General features: G+C 50.2%; 1 protein-coding gene and 1 pseudogene across 2 annotated transcripts in view; one reads left to right on the top strand and one right to left on the bottom strand.

Annotated features, from left to right (window-relative positions):
• The window catches only part of slc44a1a (solute carrier family 44 member 1a), a gene marked incomplete at its 3' end in the record, with an annotated part of 263,392 nt that extends 256,398 nt beyond the window's left edge, over positions 1-6,994 (bottom strand). Inside the window, exons 1-10 of the mRNA XM_080534791.1 lie at positions 6,869-6,994; positions 6,410-6,496; positions 5,452-5,594; positions 3,291-3,427; positions 2,917-3,010; positions 2,637-2,806; positions 2,414-2,503; positions 2,114-2,259; positions 1,545-1,731; positions 469-637 (exon numbers count right to left, since the gene is read on the bottom strand). Coding sequence (XP_080390917.1) covers positions 469-637; positions 1,545-1,731; positions 2,114-2,259; positions 2,414-2,503; positions 2,637-2,806; positions 2,917-3,010; positions 3,291-3,427; positions 5,452-5,594; positions 6,410-6,496; positions 6,869-6,892 — 1,247 coding nt within the window. The 5' untranslated portion in view covers positions 6,893-6,994. The remainder of the gene's footprint in view (positions 1-468; positions 638-1,544; positions 1,732-2,113; positions 2,260-2,413; positions 2,504-2,636; positions 2,807-2,916; positions 3,011-3,290; positions 3,428-5,451; positions 5,595-6,409; positions 6,497-6,868) is intronic.
• Positions 6,995-13,254: 6,260 nt separating this feature from the next.
• LOC308160857 (rho GTPase-activating protein 7-like) overlaps positions 13,255-18,179 on the top strand; it is a 60,004-nt pseudogene continuing 55,079 nt past the window's right edge. The window contains exons 1-3 of the transcript in view: positions 13,255-13,662; positions 14,875-15,987; positions 16,186-16,827. The product of the transcript in view is annotated as a rho GTPase-activating protein 7-like (transcript). The remainder of the gene's footprint in view (positions 13,663-14,874; positions 15,988-16,185; positions 16,828-18,179) is intronic.

The following is an 18,179-nucleotide window of genomic DNA, read 5'->3' as shown; positions in this document are numbered from 1 at the left end:
TAGCTGCATATTGCTCATAACTCTATATACCTCTAAACTGATGTTTACAATACTACCTCTGCACATAATGTATATTACATAGTTAAATATCACTACCTCTTGTTCTATTTATATCATGTCCTTATATCACTATTTGCACTTCTGGTTGGATACCAAACTGCATTTCGTTGTATTGTACTTGTACTCTGCGATGACAATAAAGTTGAATCTAATCGAATTTTATCTAATCTAAAAGGGGAGGAACCTAGACCGTCTCCTCCAATGCATTGTCAGTAGGACGCGAGTGGAGGACTGAGGAGAGGATGAGAGTGGAAGATGAGGAGAGGACTGAGGAGAGGATGAGAGCAGAGGATGGAGGAGAAGACGAGAGGAGTCGTGTTCCTGACCATTAAGAAAAGGCTCCAGACCTTGGTCGAGTGTCTGTGTCTGTCCGAGACGGTCAGAACCGCCCTGTTCTGCTGGGCTCACCTGGTGAAGTAGTAGGTGACCACGGCCCCGGCGATGGTCATCTGCTGGCAGGCCAGGATGAACTGGCTGACCCAGATGAGGCCCACGGCGTGGTACCAGACCATGTACTGGAGCGGCCCGGACATACGGAACTCCACCAGGCCTGTGTCCTCGTTCTTCACCGGGCTGCCTGCAGGGGGCGCACCCACCATCATCATCAGTCAGGCATGTCAGGGACAGAAACTACAGTGATAACAACCCAACGCCTGTTCAGCCAGAGGAGGTTGGATCCCCTCCCCTGGAGTCTGGTTCCACTCAAGGTTTCTTCCTCCCTCCCAGGGAGTTGGTCCTTGTCACTGTGCCCTATGTTTTTATCCTGTCTGTGATTTTTATTTTATTTTATTTTTTTACTTGGCTTGCTTTTTGGGAGTCTTTGATTTGGTGTTAGATCATTATGTGATGGCAGCTGGTGAAACCAGGAACAAGGTGACGTGTTAAACAAGGTAAACCAGATAAACAAGGTTCTAAAACCAGCGTATCCCTGAAGGAGAACTACTACTACTTTTGTGCAATTTAGAACCCCTCTGTGGAACAGACAGACAGGCAGGCAAACAGGCAGGCTGGAAGGCAGATAGACAGACAGGCAAACAGGCAGACTGGAAGGCAGATAGACAGACAGGCAGACAGAGGCAGGCTGGAAGGCAGATAGACAGACAGGCAGACAGAGGCAGGCTGGAAGGCAGATAGACAGGCAGGCAAACAGGCAGGCTGGAAGGCAGATAGACAGACAGGCAAACAGGCAGGCTGGAAGGCAGATAGACAGACAGACAGGCAGACAGAGGCAGGCTGGAAGGCAGATAGACAGACAGGCAGACAGAGGCAGGCTGGAAGGCAGCCAGCCAGCCAGACCCCGCAGCACCAGACTGACCCAGGCCTCCTGATAGGAGTGGGCTCAGAGTCATGCTGCTCAGACCACAGGCTGCTTCCACGGCCAAAACATCACAACCAGACTCAAACACTGTTTAGAAAATGCTGCCTGGTCTTCTACTGTATTGAACCTGGAACTCCCCTGACCTCCTGACCCCCTGACCTCTGACCTGCGGTTCCCAGGAAGAGCAGCGTGGAGATCCAGTAGACCCAGAACAGCATGAGGGCGAGGAAGGTCCATACGGGCTGCAGCGTCAGCAGGGGCAGATGGATGAACACCTTCCCGGCCACGTGGAACAGCGCGATGGTCAGCGCCACGCGTTTACGCATGAAGAACATCAGCAACAGCAGGATCACCTGGGGACCAGAAACAAAGGTTCAACACCAGGGTTCTGTCCACAGGATTGGTGAACAAAAAGGCCGCCATTTTATTTAATTTTTTTACTCATCAAAATGCACAAAAGAATACAGATAGTGTTTTTACTTTAGGTTCTCTTGCCATCAAAGACAGTTACTCAATCATTACTAAATATCAGCTCCATTTGCTCTGCATGTTTACATAGTGGTCAAGGTGGCAAACAATTAGTCCAGGGTATGACTGTGGGGGGAATGCGTGGCTTTTCAAGCAGGAACATGATGTTTGTATAGTTCCATAGCACGCGCGCGCACGCGCACACGCACGCACACGCACGCACGCACGCACACGCACACACACACACACACACACACACTCTCGTACCGTTAAGACTGTAGCTATGATGGCGTACACCAGCAGGGCCTGGACGTTGTCTGAAGCCACTTCCTGTTGGGGTGTTGGCGTTGCCGCAGCTACGGCCAGGCCCTTCCTGTGGTCCGCGTAGAGCCACCAGAGGACTCCCGTCCCGCCTGGAACACAATGTGTGTGTGTGTGTGTGAGACAAGTTGTCATCAATATTCCATATTGGGGTATTTTACTCCAAAAAACATTGACAAAAATCTACAGGATGAGGATGGTGTTTCTAAAGGTGATGATGCTGAGGATGATGACGGTGATGCTCACCTATAGAGCCCACGATCACCAGGACAGAGAGGATCCACACCAGGACTGTTGAGATGTAACGGATCACTACCATCAACACCATGGAGAGGACTGGAGGAGAGAGAGGGAGGAACACTAACTGAGACATTTCCTGTTATTTCTCGACTCTTTGTTTCTTTGTTTGTGTGTGTCTGTTTATATTATGTGTGTGTTTGTGTGTGTGTACCCATTCCCCAGGGCCTACCCAGAGCCAATAGACAGAGGCCCAAGATGATTTCCTTGCTGGCCATGACCCCGGCGATGACCCTGTGGAGGAGGCTGTTGTCACTGACGAAGGAGACCAGAGCCTGGGCAAACACCACGTAGCAGGACAGGTCCACCGGAGCACAGCGGTGGAACACTGGGAGAGACTTACTGGGGAGAGACAGAGAGGGGGAGATAGAGGGGATGGTGTGAGTATGTGTGTGTAGTTGTCTACCTTGGTGGCACTGGGAGTGAGTTAGTGTGTGTGTGTGTGTGTTTACCTTGGTGGCACAGGAAGTTTGGGGCATTTGGTAAATCTGTCTGAAGAACTGGTATATCTGGTAGGAGAGATCTCATAGGAACACAACTCAGAACCTGGAGGGGGATGAGAGGGGATAGAGGGAGAAGATTCTATGATTGATCGACAAACTGTCAGTTTTAACAGTGGAACAGTAAAAGGACAGGTTTGGAGCGCTCTGTCGGTCAGTAAAAGCAAGATGTTAAGGGAAGCTCTCTCACCGTTGGCCAGTGAGGAGGAAGAGGAAGAGTAACAGGAAGAGGAAGGACCGTTGGCCAATGAGGAAGAAGATAAAGGAAGGCAGTCTCACCGTTGGCCAGTGAGGAAGAAGAGAAAGGAAGCGGAAGGCAGTCTCACCGTTGGCCAGTGCGAACTTCTTGACGTCTGCGTAGGTAGTCATCTCTACGTCGGGGCACTTGGACACACACAGAGCCATGGACTTGATCTTCATCTTCAGCAGGTCAATGTTACAGGGGTCCAGGAAGAACACAAACCTGGGGGAAGAGGGGAGAGGACAGGGGGGGAAGCAGGAGGGGAGGAGGAGGAAGAAGAAAACATTAGATCAGAGCACCTCTGTAGACCCCAATGGCAGCCTAACATGAGATACATCAGCACATTAGAGAAGACCACACACAATGATTGAAACACTGAACCTTCATTACCTCTGCAGCGCCCGACTAAGAAGAGAAGTTACAATGGGGGCGGCTGCAGCGCAGTAGGTAGAGCCACCGTCTAACGATCACAAGGTTGGCAGATCGGTGGTTCGAGGCCCGGCTGGCCACATGTCGAAGTGTCCTTGGGCAAGATACTGAACCCCAAATTGCTCCCAGTGAGCGGGCCGGCGCCTTGCATGGTAGCTTGCCACCATTGGTGTGTGAATGTGTGTGTGAATGGGTGAATGAGAGGCCGTTGTAAAGCGCTTTGGATAAAGGCGCTATATAAGTGCAGTCCGTTTACCGTTTACAATGCTGCTCATTTAAAGAAATGATCAAGTTTAATCTGTGATCTTTCTCTTAAGAGGACTTCTTCAGTCAAACACAGTTGACGCCTGTATGGTAAACTACTCTACTCTTCAATGACTACCACACCAGGGAAGGCTGCCTGGCGGAGGTAGAAATGGACGGATTGAGGAATGGTATCAAACATGCATTACAATGAGCCCGTCCTCTGATGTCTACCTCCACCATCCTCCCCCTGACCCACACAGATAAGAATCAAGACACCTGGAGCATGTAAGTAGCCTAGCACACTAAGGCATATGCCATATCATCGCACGGTCTGTGATTCGATTCCGGCCATCGACATATCTTGAATGTTGTCCCAACTCTCTCTCACCCATCCTTCCTATCAATCCCAATAAAGTGCCCTAAAAAACTTTTCAAGACACAGACGTTGCGCTGTGTGTATTAGTAAAGCTGTTACTCTAACTACGACAACTTTCAGGGTTGATTTCACAGACAAGACTAGTCCTGGACTAAAAAGCATCTTCAACAGAGATTTTACATTGAAAATGTGATTTAGTCCAGGACTAGGCTAAAGCCTTGTCTGTGAAACCGGCCCTCAGTCTCTAAAAAGATTACACAGATTTAGTATCATAACATCAGAGGATTGTTTCCACCCAAGTGGGTGGGGCAGTCTGCATCATCTGTGGTGTAGGACGAGGCTGGACAGACAGACAGATGTTGTCTGTGTAGCCAAGAAGCCTCTCTCCCACTGCCCCCCTCCCTCCCCGTCAGAAACCAAAATGCCTCTCCCCCGCCCCCCTAGAAGGCACCCAGAGGGCACCCCGTCTAAACAGAAGCCAAAACGCCTCTCTTCTTCTTAAAAAAAATGTAAGTAGTAATTCTTCCTTCTTCTAACATTATGACTGCCAATGACCCCTGGCCCTAGCATAGCTTACTTTTCTTATGATGACTGATGAATAGACGACTCACTTACTTAGACAAATGTATTTGTTGTAAGTCGCATTGGATAAAGGCGTCTGCTAAATGCCCAAAAATGTACATGTCTTCGTCGTCGCCCCCCCCCCCCCTCTCTCCCCCCTCCTGGGCACTCTGCCCACCCAGTAGTATGAGCCATTGTCTCGTTCAGACACTGGACAAGGACAACACAGTACTGAGGGTGGAAAACCACTGCCATTACAAACAGCTACAAATCATTGTATTGTTTGAATCCACATTTCTATAAACAGCTAGTAATCAATGTACTGTGTGAATCCACATTTCTATAAACAGCTAGTAATTCATGTATCAATGTACTGCATTTCTGGTGATTTTGTTATGTACGACAATGTACTAAATTTCTGGTGATTTTGTTATATTGTTGTAACGACACGTCTTCCTGCAGCATGTCCAGACACCTGGGTGCTTGTGGGTAATTTCTACAACCAGATGTAGAGTACAGTACCACGCAGAGGTGCAATAAGAAGAGGGTCGATATTCAGCCCTTCAGTTCCAGTTTAACCGTCCTTCACCAACACACCTAAGAGAACACCTTCACAACGCTTTACGATGCTTACTTTCTGTCCGTTTGGTCGCGCCCGCTGAGTTCTACGCCTTCGATCTTGGTGTTCTTCTGGCCGCACGTGTTCCCGTAGCTGTCGTAGCCAGAGATGAGGCGGGATGCCGCCCCCGTGGCGATGGAGAAGCCGCAGATACACAACTAGGAGAGAGGGAGAGGAGTCAGTGATTTACCTGAGGGGAGGAGTCACAATGCTTTACCTGGAGAGAACCCACACATACAAGCCAGGGGAGGCTGGCGGAGGTAGAAATTGTAGGACGGGCGCATTGTAAATGCATGGAACGAGGAGTGGTATCGAACACATGAACAATCGTATGGAAACATTGTTAATACTATCATTTTTATCTTATGAATGATCAGTTGGTCCTTGCATCCATTGTTTATGAATTTGAGAGTGGTTACATTTCTCCAACCCCCTCAGCTGTTTACCAGAAAAAGTGGGGGTAGGCCACTTTGTTGTTGTTGTTGTTTGAATCCCAGATTGGCCCTTTAACATACATTGTATTGTACAGGTCTGCATACAACCTACATACAAGTGGAGGCTAGTGGAGGTAGGAAATCGGGGGACAAGCTCCTTGTAATGGAATAAGGAACTGTGTGTGTATGATTGCATTCCTCATTCCATCCCATGCATTGCAATGAGCCTGTCCTCCGATTTCTACAGTCTCCATCAGCCTCCCCTGCTACACACTCATGTCATGGATCAATTGTATTTCGTAGTTGGATGCCTTCAACGGTTGGAACCCTCTACCCAAAGTTAGAGGCGCACAGCCGAGAACTGAATCCAGATGCGCGCTAATTAATTAATTAATTAATGAATTAAGTGAAACCAGTGTGTGTGTTTCTCTCTAGAGGAAAGGGGTGTTGCAGCGTGCTGATCCCGGTCAGGAGAAGACCACCGTCGGAAGAGTAGGCGTCAAGTAAAGGTAACTTTCTGAGACTTGACTCAAACTCACCATTCCGACACCGAACAATAAGTAGATGAGCAGCCATGGGATGTCCGTGCAGCTTCTGTCCTCCAGCGGTTTCCAATCCCGCTTGCTCTAGAAAAGGTTTTGAAACACGATACACAAACAATGCATGAATTCACCGCCGATCTACACGAAATAAGGCGAGTCGATAAGTGGTCATAAAAGCGGTCAATGTGTTAAGTGCAGTAACACCGAATCCCTGTTTGGTTCTGATCATACAACCATTCAAGTCATTCATACGGAAGTCAGATCAGGCCACTCAACGTTGTTTACTGTGACAGCCTCGCCCTGCTGGCAGCCTTTCCCAAAATAAACCGTTTGGGGAAAACGATGTATGCAAATCTCCTTACTGCAATAGACTACTAAGTAACATCAGATCGCTGAAAAACAAATGTCTAATTCGTTAAATACCAAAGTATTAAAATGAGTAACTTATCTACTAACCTCGGCGCTGCTGCAACAACCCATTGTGAATTATTTCGGCAGTCGCGATTGAAAAAACAACAACTTCCAAAACAAAAGCGTGGAAAAGTTTTGAAGTGCCCGCTGTTCACCGTCCGCGCATTTCACGTACACACGCGTTAAAACACACACGCACGCGCGGTTATAGACCCCTCTTGTCCTGCGCACAGGTATCTACGACATCCATGCTCTCTCCGATTGATATTTTGAATAAATCCCAACTCGCTGAGACTTGAAGACGTCCCACTGCAGGTAAAATACGGAAGACGTGGAGACGAGCGACTCCGTGTGGCCTAAATTAACACCGTGATAATGGAGGGATGGCGCCGCCTGGCGGTGTAACTGAATAAATGACAATTCTAGTGGACAGGACAAACAGAGATTGAGGGAGCGAGAGATGGAGGGGTGTGTGTGTGTGTGTGTGTGTGTGTGTGTGTGTGAGAGAGAGAGAGAGTGTGTGTGTGTAAGTGAGTGAATGAGTAGGAGTGACACACCTTCTCAAACACATACTTCTGCCCAGACACACACACACACACACACACACACACACACACACATACACACACACACACACACACACACACACACACACACACACACACCCTCTCAAACACATACTCCTGTCCACACATACATACACACACTTTCTCAAACACATACTCCTGACCAGACGCACACACACACACACACACACACACCCTCCATCCCTCCTTCTCTCTCCCTCCATCTCTCTCGCTGACTTGTTCTATTTCCTGTGTGGGCTGGAATGCAAAACCATTTCTTGAGAAAGAGGCGTTTTGCCTTCCTCTTTTCTACCCCTCTCTCTTTCCCTGCACCCCAAGCCAAGGGAGGCTGTTGGAGGCCGACATCGGAGGGAGAATGCCATTCCTCATTCCCTTCCATGCATTACAATGAGCCCGTCCTCCGATTTCTACCCCCACCAGCCTCTCCTGTCTACCTCCTCCAGTAGTGTTCATCTGAGGTTCTCCTACCCGCTCTGCGCTAAGGTGGTAGTAAGGTAGAATCCGACAGTCACCAGGGGAGGCTGGTGGAGGTAGAAATAGGAGGACGGGGCTCATTGTAATGCATGGAATGGTATAAAAGATGTGTACATCCCCTCTAGTGAGGTATAGAAGTTAGAGAGAGAGAGAGAGAGAGAGTGTTTGTGTGTTTCTGTGTGTGTGTTTGTGTGTGTGTGAGTGAAAGAGAGACACACACACACGCACACACACACACACACACAGAGCATCCTTTCACCAGACCCCTGCACACAGACCCCCTTAAGAAAAGATTAGATTAGATTATTTTAGCTTGAAGATTATTATGTTTTTTATCCGTGGTAACCCGGACTTCCTGTTCCCACGGTTGCCATGGGCCATGACCAGCGACCAACCCCCTCTGTATTTACACACACACACACACACATACACACACACACACACACACACACATCTCACACACACTGGACACACACACACACACACACACACATCTCACACACACTGGACACACACACACACATTTTAACCATTTATTTATGTCCACATAGAAAAAAAAACCATACAGGGACACTTGTGTAGTAACGTTGCAGTTACTACACAATCACAATTCATGGACCAGCGGCATAACTTTCTTTTACACACACACACACACACACACACACACACACACCCAGACACACACTGTACACACACACACACACACACACACAGTGAGCACAGCAATAGAGGGACACATGCGCCACTTAAGCTAGCTCATTCTAATACGCTGACATGGAATATTGTATGTTCTAGTTGCAAATGTGGGGATTCGCCCCACGAAAGTATTTAGCAAGTAATTGATTCCAGGAAATCAGTTCCATTCTCAGTTTTGCAATATAATTTGGTGGGTGTCGTGGGGTTGGGGGTGGGTTGTGTGTGTGTGTGTGTGTGGTGGTGTTGGGGTGGGGGTTCTTAAAGCATCACCCCCATGTTCCTACAAGGCTGGGTGCTGTGGATTGGGAGCGGACTTGTTCCAATAATAAACTTTGTCAGGGAGGAATTTGAGCCTGTTTCCTGTGGACCCTCTGAGCCCTGCTGTGGGCGGTGGGGGGGGGAGGTGGGAGGGGTGGGGTGGGGTGGGGGGGTTTATGGGAGTCATGAATGGAGCTTTCTTCTTCACCTCCACCATGGACCATGTGACCTCCCGGTGGTCATGTGAACCATGATGACGCTGACTTTCATCACCGCCCCCTCGTCTTCCATGATGACGGCTAGACGGACACACACACACACACACACACACACACACACACACACACAGGGTGATGGTACTACTCAACTATTGAGAGACCATTGTGATGTCATAGGCGTGCTACTTACATTAGGCCAACCTTCTTATTATAAGTCTCTCTGGATCAGAGAGTCTGCTTAATGTACGCGGCAGATGCTGTGAAAGTCTGTCTGCCTGTCTGTGTCTCTGTCTGTCTGTCTGCCTGCCTGCCTGCCTGCCTGTCTGTCTGTCTGTGTGTCTGCCTGCCTGCCTGTCTGCCTGCCTATCTGTCTGTCTGCATAATTGTGAAAGCCGGTCTGCCTAGTCTGTCTGTCTGCCTGCCTGCCTGCCTGTCTGTCTGCCTGTCTGTCTTGCCTACAGACGTCTCCTCAAAGTAACATTCTCCCAACAATTCAAATGAAACACCATGTCCACCATGTATTTAGTTGTTGTTGCTGTTGTTGTCAGGAAACAATATCAGTGAGTTGAAAATGACTCCAGCAGCGATAAGGAGCATTGATAATAGTGGCTGCAACCTCACCGCGCGGGGGAGCTGTCAGAGGACGATGTCTATATTAGGGAATGAATCTGTGGCATTCAGAAACACCGTGGCAACGTTGTTGTCCTTTGAAGATTCCTCCGGTTCCAGATGAGGACTGGTAATACCCAGGGGGTGGCCAGTAGGGGGCAGACATGCTCACCGTGTGGGTCTGATGGGAGGGGCTCGTCAGGTCAGGACCGGCATGTCAACATGTCACGGGGCTGCGTCTTGCCTCAGCGTCGGGTGTTTGTGCAAGGATGCCTGTGCCGTTACAGGGTGACACACACACACACACACACACACACACACAGATATACAGTATATACACACACACTCACACAGAAAAATGACTGCCAAAACATGACTCCAATCTCACTTGGCCCTACGCCATCGTCTCATACACAGCGGCCTGTCTGTTACTAATCAAAAACAACTGCGAAGAGAATGGTGGGAGGGGGGGAAAGAGGGGGGGGAGAGAGAGAGAGAGAAAGAGAGTTGGTTGAAGAAAGAGAAAGTTTAGTAAGAAAGAGTTCAGAAAGACTGTCTCCAGAGAGGGAGGCTAGAGAGGAATGGTCTCTAAAGACCAGGAGAAGGAGTAAAAAAAAAAGAAAAGACGGGATGAGGAACAGAGGAGTGAGAAGCAGAGAGCTGTGAGACCAGGGGGACCAGGATGTGAGTCACTGGAGGAAAGGAGGGAGGGAGGGAGAGAGGAGGGGAGAGAAGGGGAGGAGAGGAGAGAGAGAGAGAGAGAGACTGAAACAGAGGAGGGAAAGGGGAGGAGAAGGGGGTAGAGCCACCCTTAGTCCAAGCGCTCAGAGTCAGCAGAAACTCTTAATGTGATCAAGATGGCTGATGCCTCCTCCTAGGTTCTCCGTGCGACCGCGAGCCCTACACACGTTTTCCCAGGGAAAGTTTCTCCTCACAGGGACATTTATTTTCCTTCTTTTCTCCCCAGGGAAAAACCTCTCCCGACGTGACCACGGATTCCCAACCCCTGAGGACATTCCGGCCCCCGGGAAACCTGGGACCTGGAACTGGGGAGCGATCATCATCATCATCATTAAGGAGGAGGAGGTGACGGAGTCCCGCCAGATCTCACTTACACTAACGCCTTTCTCGCTCGGTCCTTGGTCTGTGGAGTAGAGGGATTAACCTGGGTCTGTTAGTGAAGTAGCCCACGGGATCTGGTCCTCCAGGGACAGGACACTCCAGGAGAGGACAGGGACAACCCCTCTCTGGATCCCAATGGAATATTGACCACGAAATACTGTGTGTTGCCACGCTGTGAAGTATTGCGAATTTACAGTAAGGGGTGTGTGTGTGTGTGTGTGAGGCCGTGGTACTGTAGAACAGTTGTTGATCCCTCCCGTCTGCGTGCCTCCGCTGCCCACTCTGATCCTGGGTCAGAGGTCACAGGGGGAACTAACCGGGTAATCGCTTGTTCTGGTCCTGAAGAAGAAAAAGGTACAAACCTCAAACCACAAACACACACGCAACCCTCCTATAATCTCTCTTTATGGTGTGATTAGGGAAGCAAGCCGCGTTGCCGCGGTGATAACCTTTTGATACTGCGGGAGGCTGCTGGATAAGTAGCTGATCATTAACGGGTTTATCGGACGGTCCGGTTGTTTGTGCAGCCGGAGAGAGCAGATGTGAGGAAGAGTTATCACCTAGAACAGATGCTAGAGGAGGGGATACCATCTCCCTGTGTGTCTGTGTTACACAACCCAACTGCTCCACCACTGTTTTATCCTCTTCTCTCTCTCTCTCTCTCTCTCTCTGTCTCTCTCTCTCTCTCTCTCTCTCTCTCTCTCTCTCTCTCTCTCTCTGTCTCTCTCTCTCTCTCTCTCTCTCTCTGTCTCTGTCTCTCTCTCTCTCTCTCTCTCTCTCTCTCTGTCTCTCTCTCTCTCTCTCTCTCTCTCTGTTTCTCTCTCTGTCTCTGTCTCTCTCTCTCTCTCTCTCTCTCTCTCTCTCTCTTTCTCTGTCTCTCTCTCTCTCTCTCTGTCGTTCCCAGCGGTCTTCTTATGAAGAGGAAACGATAGCTCACGTTACTGTGCTGCTATGTAGTGTTCGTGCCAAAGTACGTCGGCAGTTACTCACTTTGATTCAGACTGCTGTAATGGTCTGATCCATGGTGTTGCATGGTTGAGGGCTGATTCAGACCATTAGTCTTTATGCATGGTGTTGGATGGTTGGGGTCTGATTCAGACCATCAGTCTTTATGCATGGTGTTGGATGGTTGGGGTCTGATTCAGACCATCAGTCTTTATGCATGGTGTTGGATGGTTGGGGTCTGATTCAGACCATCAGTCTTTATGCATGGTGTTGGATGGTTGGGGTCTGATTCACACCATTAGTCTTTATGCATGGTGTTGGATGGTTGGGGTCTGATTCAGACCATCAGTCTTTGTGCATGGTGTTGGATGGTTGGGGGTCTGATTCAGACCATCAGTCTTTATGCATGGTGTTGGATGGTTGAGGGCTGATTCAGACCATCAGTCTTTATGCATGGTGTTGGATGGTTGGGGTCTGATTCAGACCATCAGTCTTTATGCATGGTGTTGGATGGTTGGGGGTCTGATTCAGACCATTAGTCTTTATGCATGGTGTTGCATGGTTGAGGGCTGATTCAGACCATCAGTCTTTATGCATGGTGTTGGATGGTTGAGGGCTGATTCAGACCATCAGTCTTTATGCATGGTGTTGGATGGTTGGGGTCTGATTCAGACCATCAGTCTTTATGCATGGTGTTGGATGGTTGGGGTCTGATTCAGACCATCAGTCTTTATGCATGGTGTTGGATGGTTGGGGTCTGATTCAGACCATCAGTCTTTGTGCATGGTGTTGGATGGTTGGGGTCTGATTCAGACCATCAGTCTTTATGCATGGTGTTGGATGGTTGGGGTCTAATCTCATCGGACTCCTTTTCTGTCTGGGCAGTGTCAACTGTGTTGCGTAAGGATGTTATAAAAACGATAAAACAGTAAATCTGTTGTGTTTAACCATTCCGATGTTGCAATAACATAACAAGGGCTGCAGTCATTTCCTGCGTCTCGCCGACTGAAGCTGAGAACCCCAGAGATAGAGAGAAGCTGTTCTCCACTGTCCTGGATCAGCTGGTAGTGATGTCATAGAGGAAGATGTCCCAGACCCAGATGACAATGATGTCATAGAGGAATGTGTCCCAGACCCAGGTGATAGTGATGTCATAGAGGAATGTGTCCCGGAACCAGGTGATAGCAATGTCATAGAGGAATGTGTCCTGGAACCAAGGTGACAGTGATGTCATAGAGGAATGTGTCCTGGGACAGGGTGATAGTGATGTCATAGAGGAACACATGTTTCATATCATTTCTCATTCTGCCCCATGCATCACAATGGGTCCATCCTTTGCTTTCTACCTCCAGCAGCCTCCACTGTTAGACCACTAACCCCCTCCCCCTCTTCTCTCCCCCCCCCCCCTCTCTCTCTTCTCTTCCCTAACAGGAGTCTGAGGAAAGCTGCTTTGCCGTTCATCTACGCCAATAGCGGATCTATGGGATAGCAGTCCGTCCGTCCGTCCGTCTGTCTGTCTGCCATGCCTGTCGCCGTGCGGAGGAGGAGCTGGGAGGATCACGTGACCCACCGGTCCAGACCGCAGCGTAGCCTCGACGACCTCGACCTCGTCTGTTGCCGGGGCGACCACAGCGACCCACGGGGGCCTCGTACAGAAGGAGAGGAGGAGTCGGAGGGTGGGGCCAAGCTGCTGCGGAGGAGGAGGGACAGGTGCGCCTCCCTGCCCGAGTGCCGTCACCAGCCACGCCCCGACGAGACCGGTCACACGTCGGAGGTTGTGACCTCTGTCGTCACGGGCGACAGTGCGGACCACAGCGAGAGGAGGCTCGGGGGGTCAGAGGGCGAGCGTGGCAGCGTTGTGGACCTTACAGGCCACGGCTCTGACCAGGTGGGCAACGATGACCTCACCATGGGGTCGACGGAGCCTGCCGTTGGAGGTACTATAACCATAGACTCAGAGGAGGACTCTGTCAACCAACTCCAATGTGACTCTGTCAACCAACTCCAATGTGACTCTGTCAACCAACTCCAATGTGACTCTGTCAACCAACTCCAATGTGACTCTGTCAACCAACTCCAATGTGACTCTGTCAACCAACTCCAATGTGACTCTGTCAACCAACTCCAATGTGACTCTGTCAACCAACTCCAATGTGACTCTGTCAACCAACTCCAATGTGACTCTGTCAACCAACTCCATTGTGACTCTGTCAACCAACTCCATTGTGACTCTGTCAACCAACTCCAATGTGACTCTGTCAACCAACTCCATTGTGACTCTGTCAACCAACTCCAATGTGACTCTGTCAACCAACTCCAATGTGACTCTGTCAACCAACTCCAATGTGACTCTGTCAACCAACTCCATTGTGACTCTGTCAACCAACTCCATTGTGACTCTGTCAACCAACTCCATTGTGACTCTGTCAACCAACTCCAATGTGACTCTGTCAACCAACTCCAATGTGACTCTGTCAACCAACTCCATTGTGACTCTGTCAACCAACTCCATTGTGACTCTGTCAACCAACTCCATTGTGACTCTGTCAACCAACTCCATTGTGACTCTGTCAACCAACTCCATTGTGACTCTGTCAACCAACTCCAATGTGACTCTGTCAACCAACTCCAATGTGACTCTGTCAACCAACTCCATTGTGACTCTGTCAACCAACTCCATTGTGACTCTGTCAACCAACTCCAATGTGACTCTGTCAGCAGCCCTAACACTAACCTTGACTCTAACTTGACTTCTGCTGTTGATAGCAGCCATAATAATGAGGAGGATGATGATGATGGTGGTGAGGATGAGGAAGGTATGGACACAAACGCGAGTCATGAACTCTGTGATGACGACAACGTTTCTTCGGTTCCCTCTGTTTCTGCGGACCCTGTCTGTCAGGACAATGGAGCCTCCCAGGCCTGTTCTGAAACCCCCCCTCCCTGTCAGGACAGTGGACTCTCCCAGGGTGGTTCTGAAAACCCCCATCCCTGTCAGGACAGTGGACTCTCCCAGGGTTGTTCTGAAACCCCCCCTCCCTGTCAGGACAGTGGACCCTCCCTGGTTTGTTCTGAAAACCCCCGTCCCTGTCAGGACAATGGACTCTCCCTGGATTGTTCTGAAACCCCCCCTGTCTGTCAGGACAGTGGACTCTCCCTAGTCTGCTCTGCAGGGGAGGAGACTGGTGGAGCTCACCAACCAAAGGAGACAGAGGGGGAGCCTGCGGACACCTCCATAGAACCACAACCACAGACCCATCTCTACCCGACGGAGGGAAGCGACACAGACCACAGTGAGATTCAACCGCCAGGGGTTCTGGACGACCCAGTCAGAGTCGAGGACAAGGCTGATGCAATATCGGGTCATGTGGATGTGGCCTCGGAGGCATCTGGTGCTGTTGCCCTGCAGGGAGAACCAATGGAGGGAGGAGCTATGGAACCTCTGGAGGGAGGAGCTACAGAACCTCTGGAGGGAGGAGTCGACGAACATCTAGAGGGAGGAGTCACAGAACCTCTGGAAGGAGGAGTCAACGAACATCTAGAGGGAGGAGTCAACGAACATCTAGACCGAGGAGTCACAGAACATCTAGAAGGAGGAGTCACAGAACATCTAGAGGGAGGAGTCACAGAACATCTGGAGGGAGGAGTCACAGAACATCTAGAAGGAGGAGTCAGGGAACATCTAGAGGGAGGAGCCTCAGAACATCTAGAAGGAGGAGTCAACGAACATCTAGAGGGAGGAGCCTCAGAACATCTGGAGGGAGGAGTCACAGAACATCTGGAGGGAGGAGCCTCAGAACATCTGGAGGGAGGAGTCACAGAACATCTAGAAGGAGGAGTCAACGAACATCTAGAGGGAGGAGCCTCAGAACATCTGGAGGGAGGAGTCAACGAACATCTAGAGGGAGGAGCCACAGAGAAACGCTCGCATGTTGGAGCCGTTGGTGGAATCGGTCGCCATGACGATGTGAGCAGACAGAGGAGAGGGACTGTTCATGAAGGCATTGATGAATCAGGCCCTGAGGCAGAGGAGGCTCTGGAGGTCCTGGACGCCGAGGAGGCATCTGGTCAGACAACAACAACAGGACAACAGAATTGCCATGACAACACAGAGGTCTCCACGGAAGCGTCTATGGAACAGACGCCAGCCGAGAGTCAGACCAGATGTCTGCAGCAGACTGTTGATGTCATGGCTCTGGTGGAGAGGAGAAGGGGAGCCGGAGGAGGAGGAGGGGAGGCAGAGTTGGCTGGGGGAGTAGGCGGAGGGGAGGAGGAGAGGCCTGCGGGAGGAAGAGAGGAAGAGAGGGAGAATGGAGGAAGAGAAAGAACGCCAGAGGAAGATAGTGGTGCAACAACTGTCATGTGTGTCAAAGTTCAACATTCTGACGATGCCGATGACCAAACGTTGGCAGAACAACGGGACCATGAACATTTAAACGTGGACCGGACCCAGGAAATGATGGCCACCTTAGAGGGCGTGGCTGGTCACGTGACCCAGGCCAGCTCTGATGACCTCACAGTGGAGGATATGAGTGACAGCTCAGTGTCTAAAGACTCGTTCTCCCTCCTGGCTCAAACCCCCCCCTCTCTAACACCTTATAGCCAGGGCCTGCCTGGTGGTGATGATGATGATGATGACGATGATGAAGCTGATGATGGTCCTAAACTAGACACCATTCTTGAGGTCAGCCAATCAGAGGATGCAGAGGACGACTCCGCGCTCCTGCAGGCGCAAGACGCCGCGACGTGCAGTGTCCCCGCCCCCTCAGCGACCCAGCACCTCGGCAGGTCCGTGGTAAACGCAGCCATGCCATTGGCTGCTCTCAGCCAGCCTCAGTGTGCCTCGCCAGAGGGACGTCACTGCAACCAGGAGTGTGAGGTGGCGGTGGCGGCGGGGGACGGCCTGACAAATCAGGACACTCCCCCCGGAGGTTCTCAACATTCTACAATGGAAGCCATACAGGAAGTAGTGGCTCCGGTTGCCACGCCCGGTTGCCGCGGCGACGAGGAGGCCCCGGAGGGGGGGAGGAGAGAGGCGGAGTGTCAAGATCGCCCGGCCGAGGACGGAGGACAGGTGACCGTGAGGAGGAGGAAGGTAAGAGGACGAGTCACTACTTTGTTGCCATGGTATCACACTGTATGATCTATCCAAGCTACATGTGTGTCTATGGTGCCACGTCACCACACAGACACACACACACTCACACTCACACACACACTTCAAAAACAGTCCATCAGTTCTATTCCTTGGCAGTTATTGGACGCTGTGCTGTACGTTGAACACAGCACACAAATCATGATGTGTATGTCTGTGTGTGTGTGTGTGTGTGTCTGCCTGTCTGTTCGTGTGTGTGTGTGTGTGTGTGTGTGTGTCTGTCTGTCTGTCTGTGTGTGTGTGTGTGTGTGTGTGTGTGTGTGTGTGTGTGTGTGTGTGCGTTTGTGTGTCTGGCACGGCGCTCGGAACAACAATGACTTCATGGCCACATGCCTGTCGACCCACGGAGATCTGTAGAATGTTCTGAACTCTTACAACCTCTGTCCCACAAAACAAGGGCCTATAAGGGCATTGCTGGAGGGTGTGGAGTGTGTGTGTTCGTCTGTGTGTGTTTGTCCGCCCAGTGACAATGGGTAAAATGGCCAAAACAAAAGACGCCAACCCAAACAGCCAAATACCTGACACTATTTACATACAGTTAGTCGTTATGCTAGCCACCAATATTCCTCTCTCAATACATGGTTATTCTCAGCGATAGCCTGCTAGAGCCAGCTATGGTTAACACTAGCCTTTTGGGAACAAGTACAAGCTTGGCAGTGTCTGTATTTAATTATCAGCTTGTGTCAAGAATTTGGCTTGTGATCGCTCCCACCAGGCTAGTTCATATGTTTTTTGCCTTAGCACTAATTCAGCTAGTTTATATTTTGTTAGTCTAGCCTTCTTCCCAACAGGCTAGTTTCTACACTATATGGACAAAAGTATGTGGACACAATTATCGTCTGGGGCTAATTTTCATGGTTTGGGCTAGGCCCCTTTGTTCCAGTGAAGGGAAATCTTAATGCTACAGCATACAATGCGATTCTAGAGAATTGTATGCTTCCAACTTTGTGGCAACAGTTTGGGGAAGGCCCTTTCTAGTTTCAGCATGACAATGCCCCCAAAGTGAGGTCCATAGTGACATGGTTTGCTGAGTTTGGTCTGGGAGAACTTGACTAGCCTGCACACAGAGCTCTGACCTCAACCCCATCGAACACCTTTGGGATGAATTGGAACGCAGACGCGAGCCAGTCCTTCTCGCCCAACATTACATTTTACATTTACATTTTTGGCATTTAGCAGACGCCTTATTCCAAAGCGACTTACAATCAATACATTTGAATACTAAGCATGTGAGTCAGCAGTCCACCATTCGTTGCAGGAAGAGTACTCTAGCTCGGGCCCGGGGCCACTGA

This window comes from Nansenia antarctica (genome assembly GCF_963989245.1).
Source record: "Nansenia antarctica genome assembly, chromosome: 6".
In the NCBI taxonomy this organism is placed as follows: domain Eukaryota; kingdom Metazoa; phylum Chordata; class Actinopteri; order Argentiniformes; family Microstomatidae; genus Nansenia; species Nansenia antarctica.
Note: the sequence above shows the minus strand (reverse complement) of the source record. Positions and strands in the feature narration are given on the sequence as shown.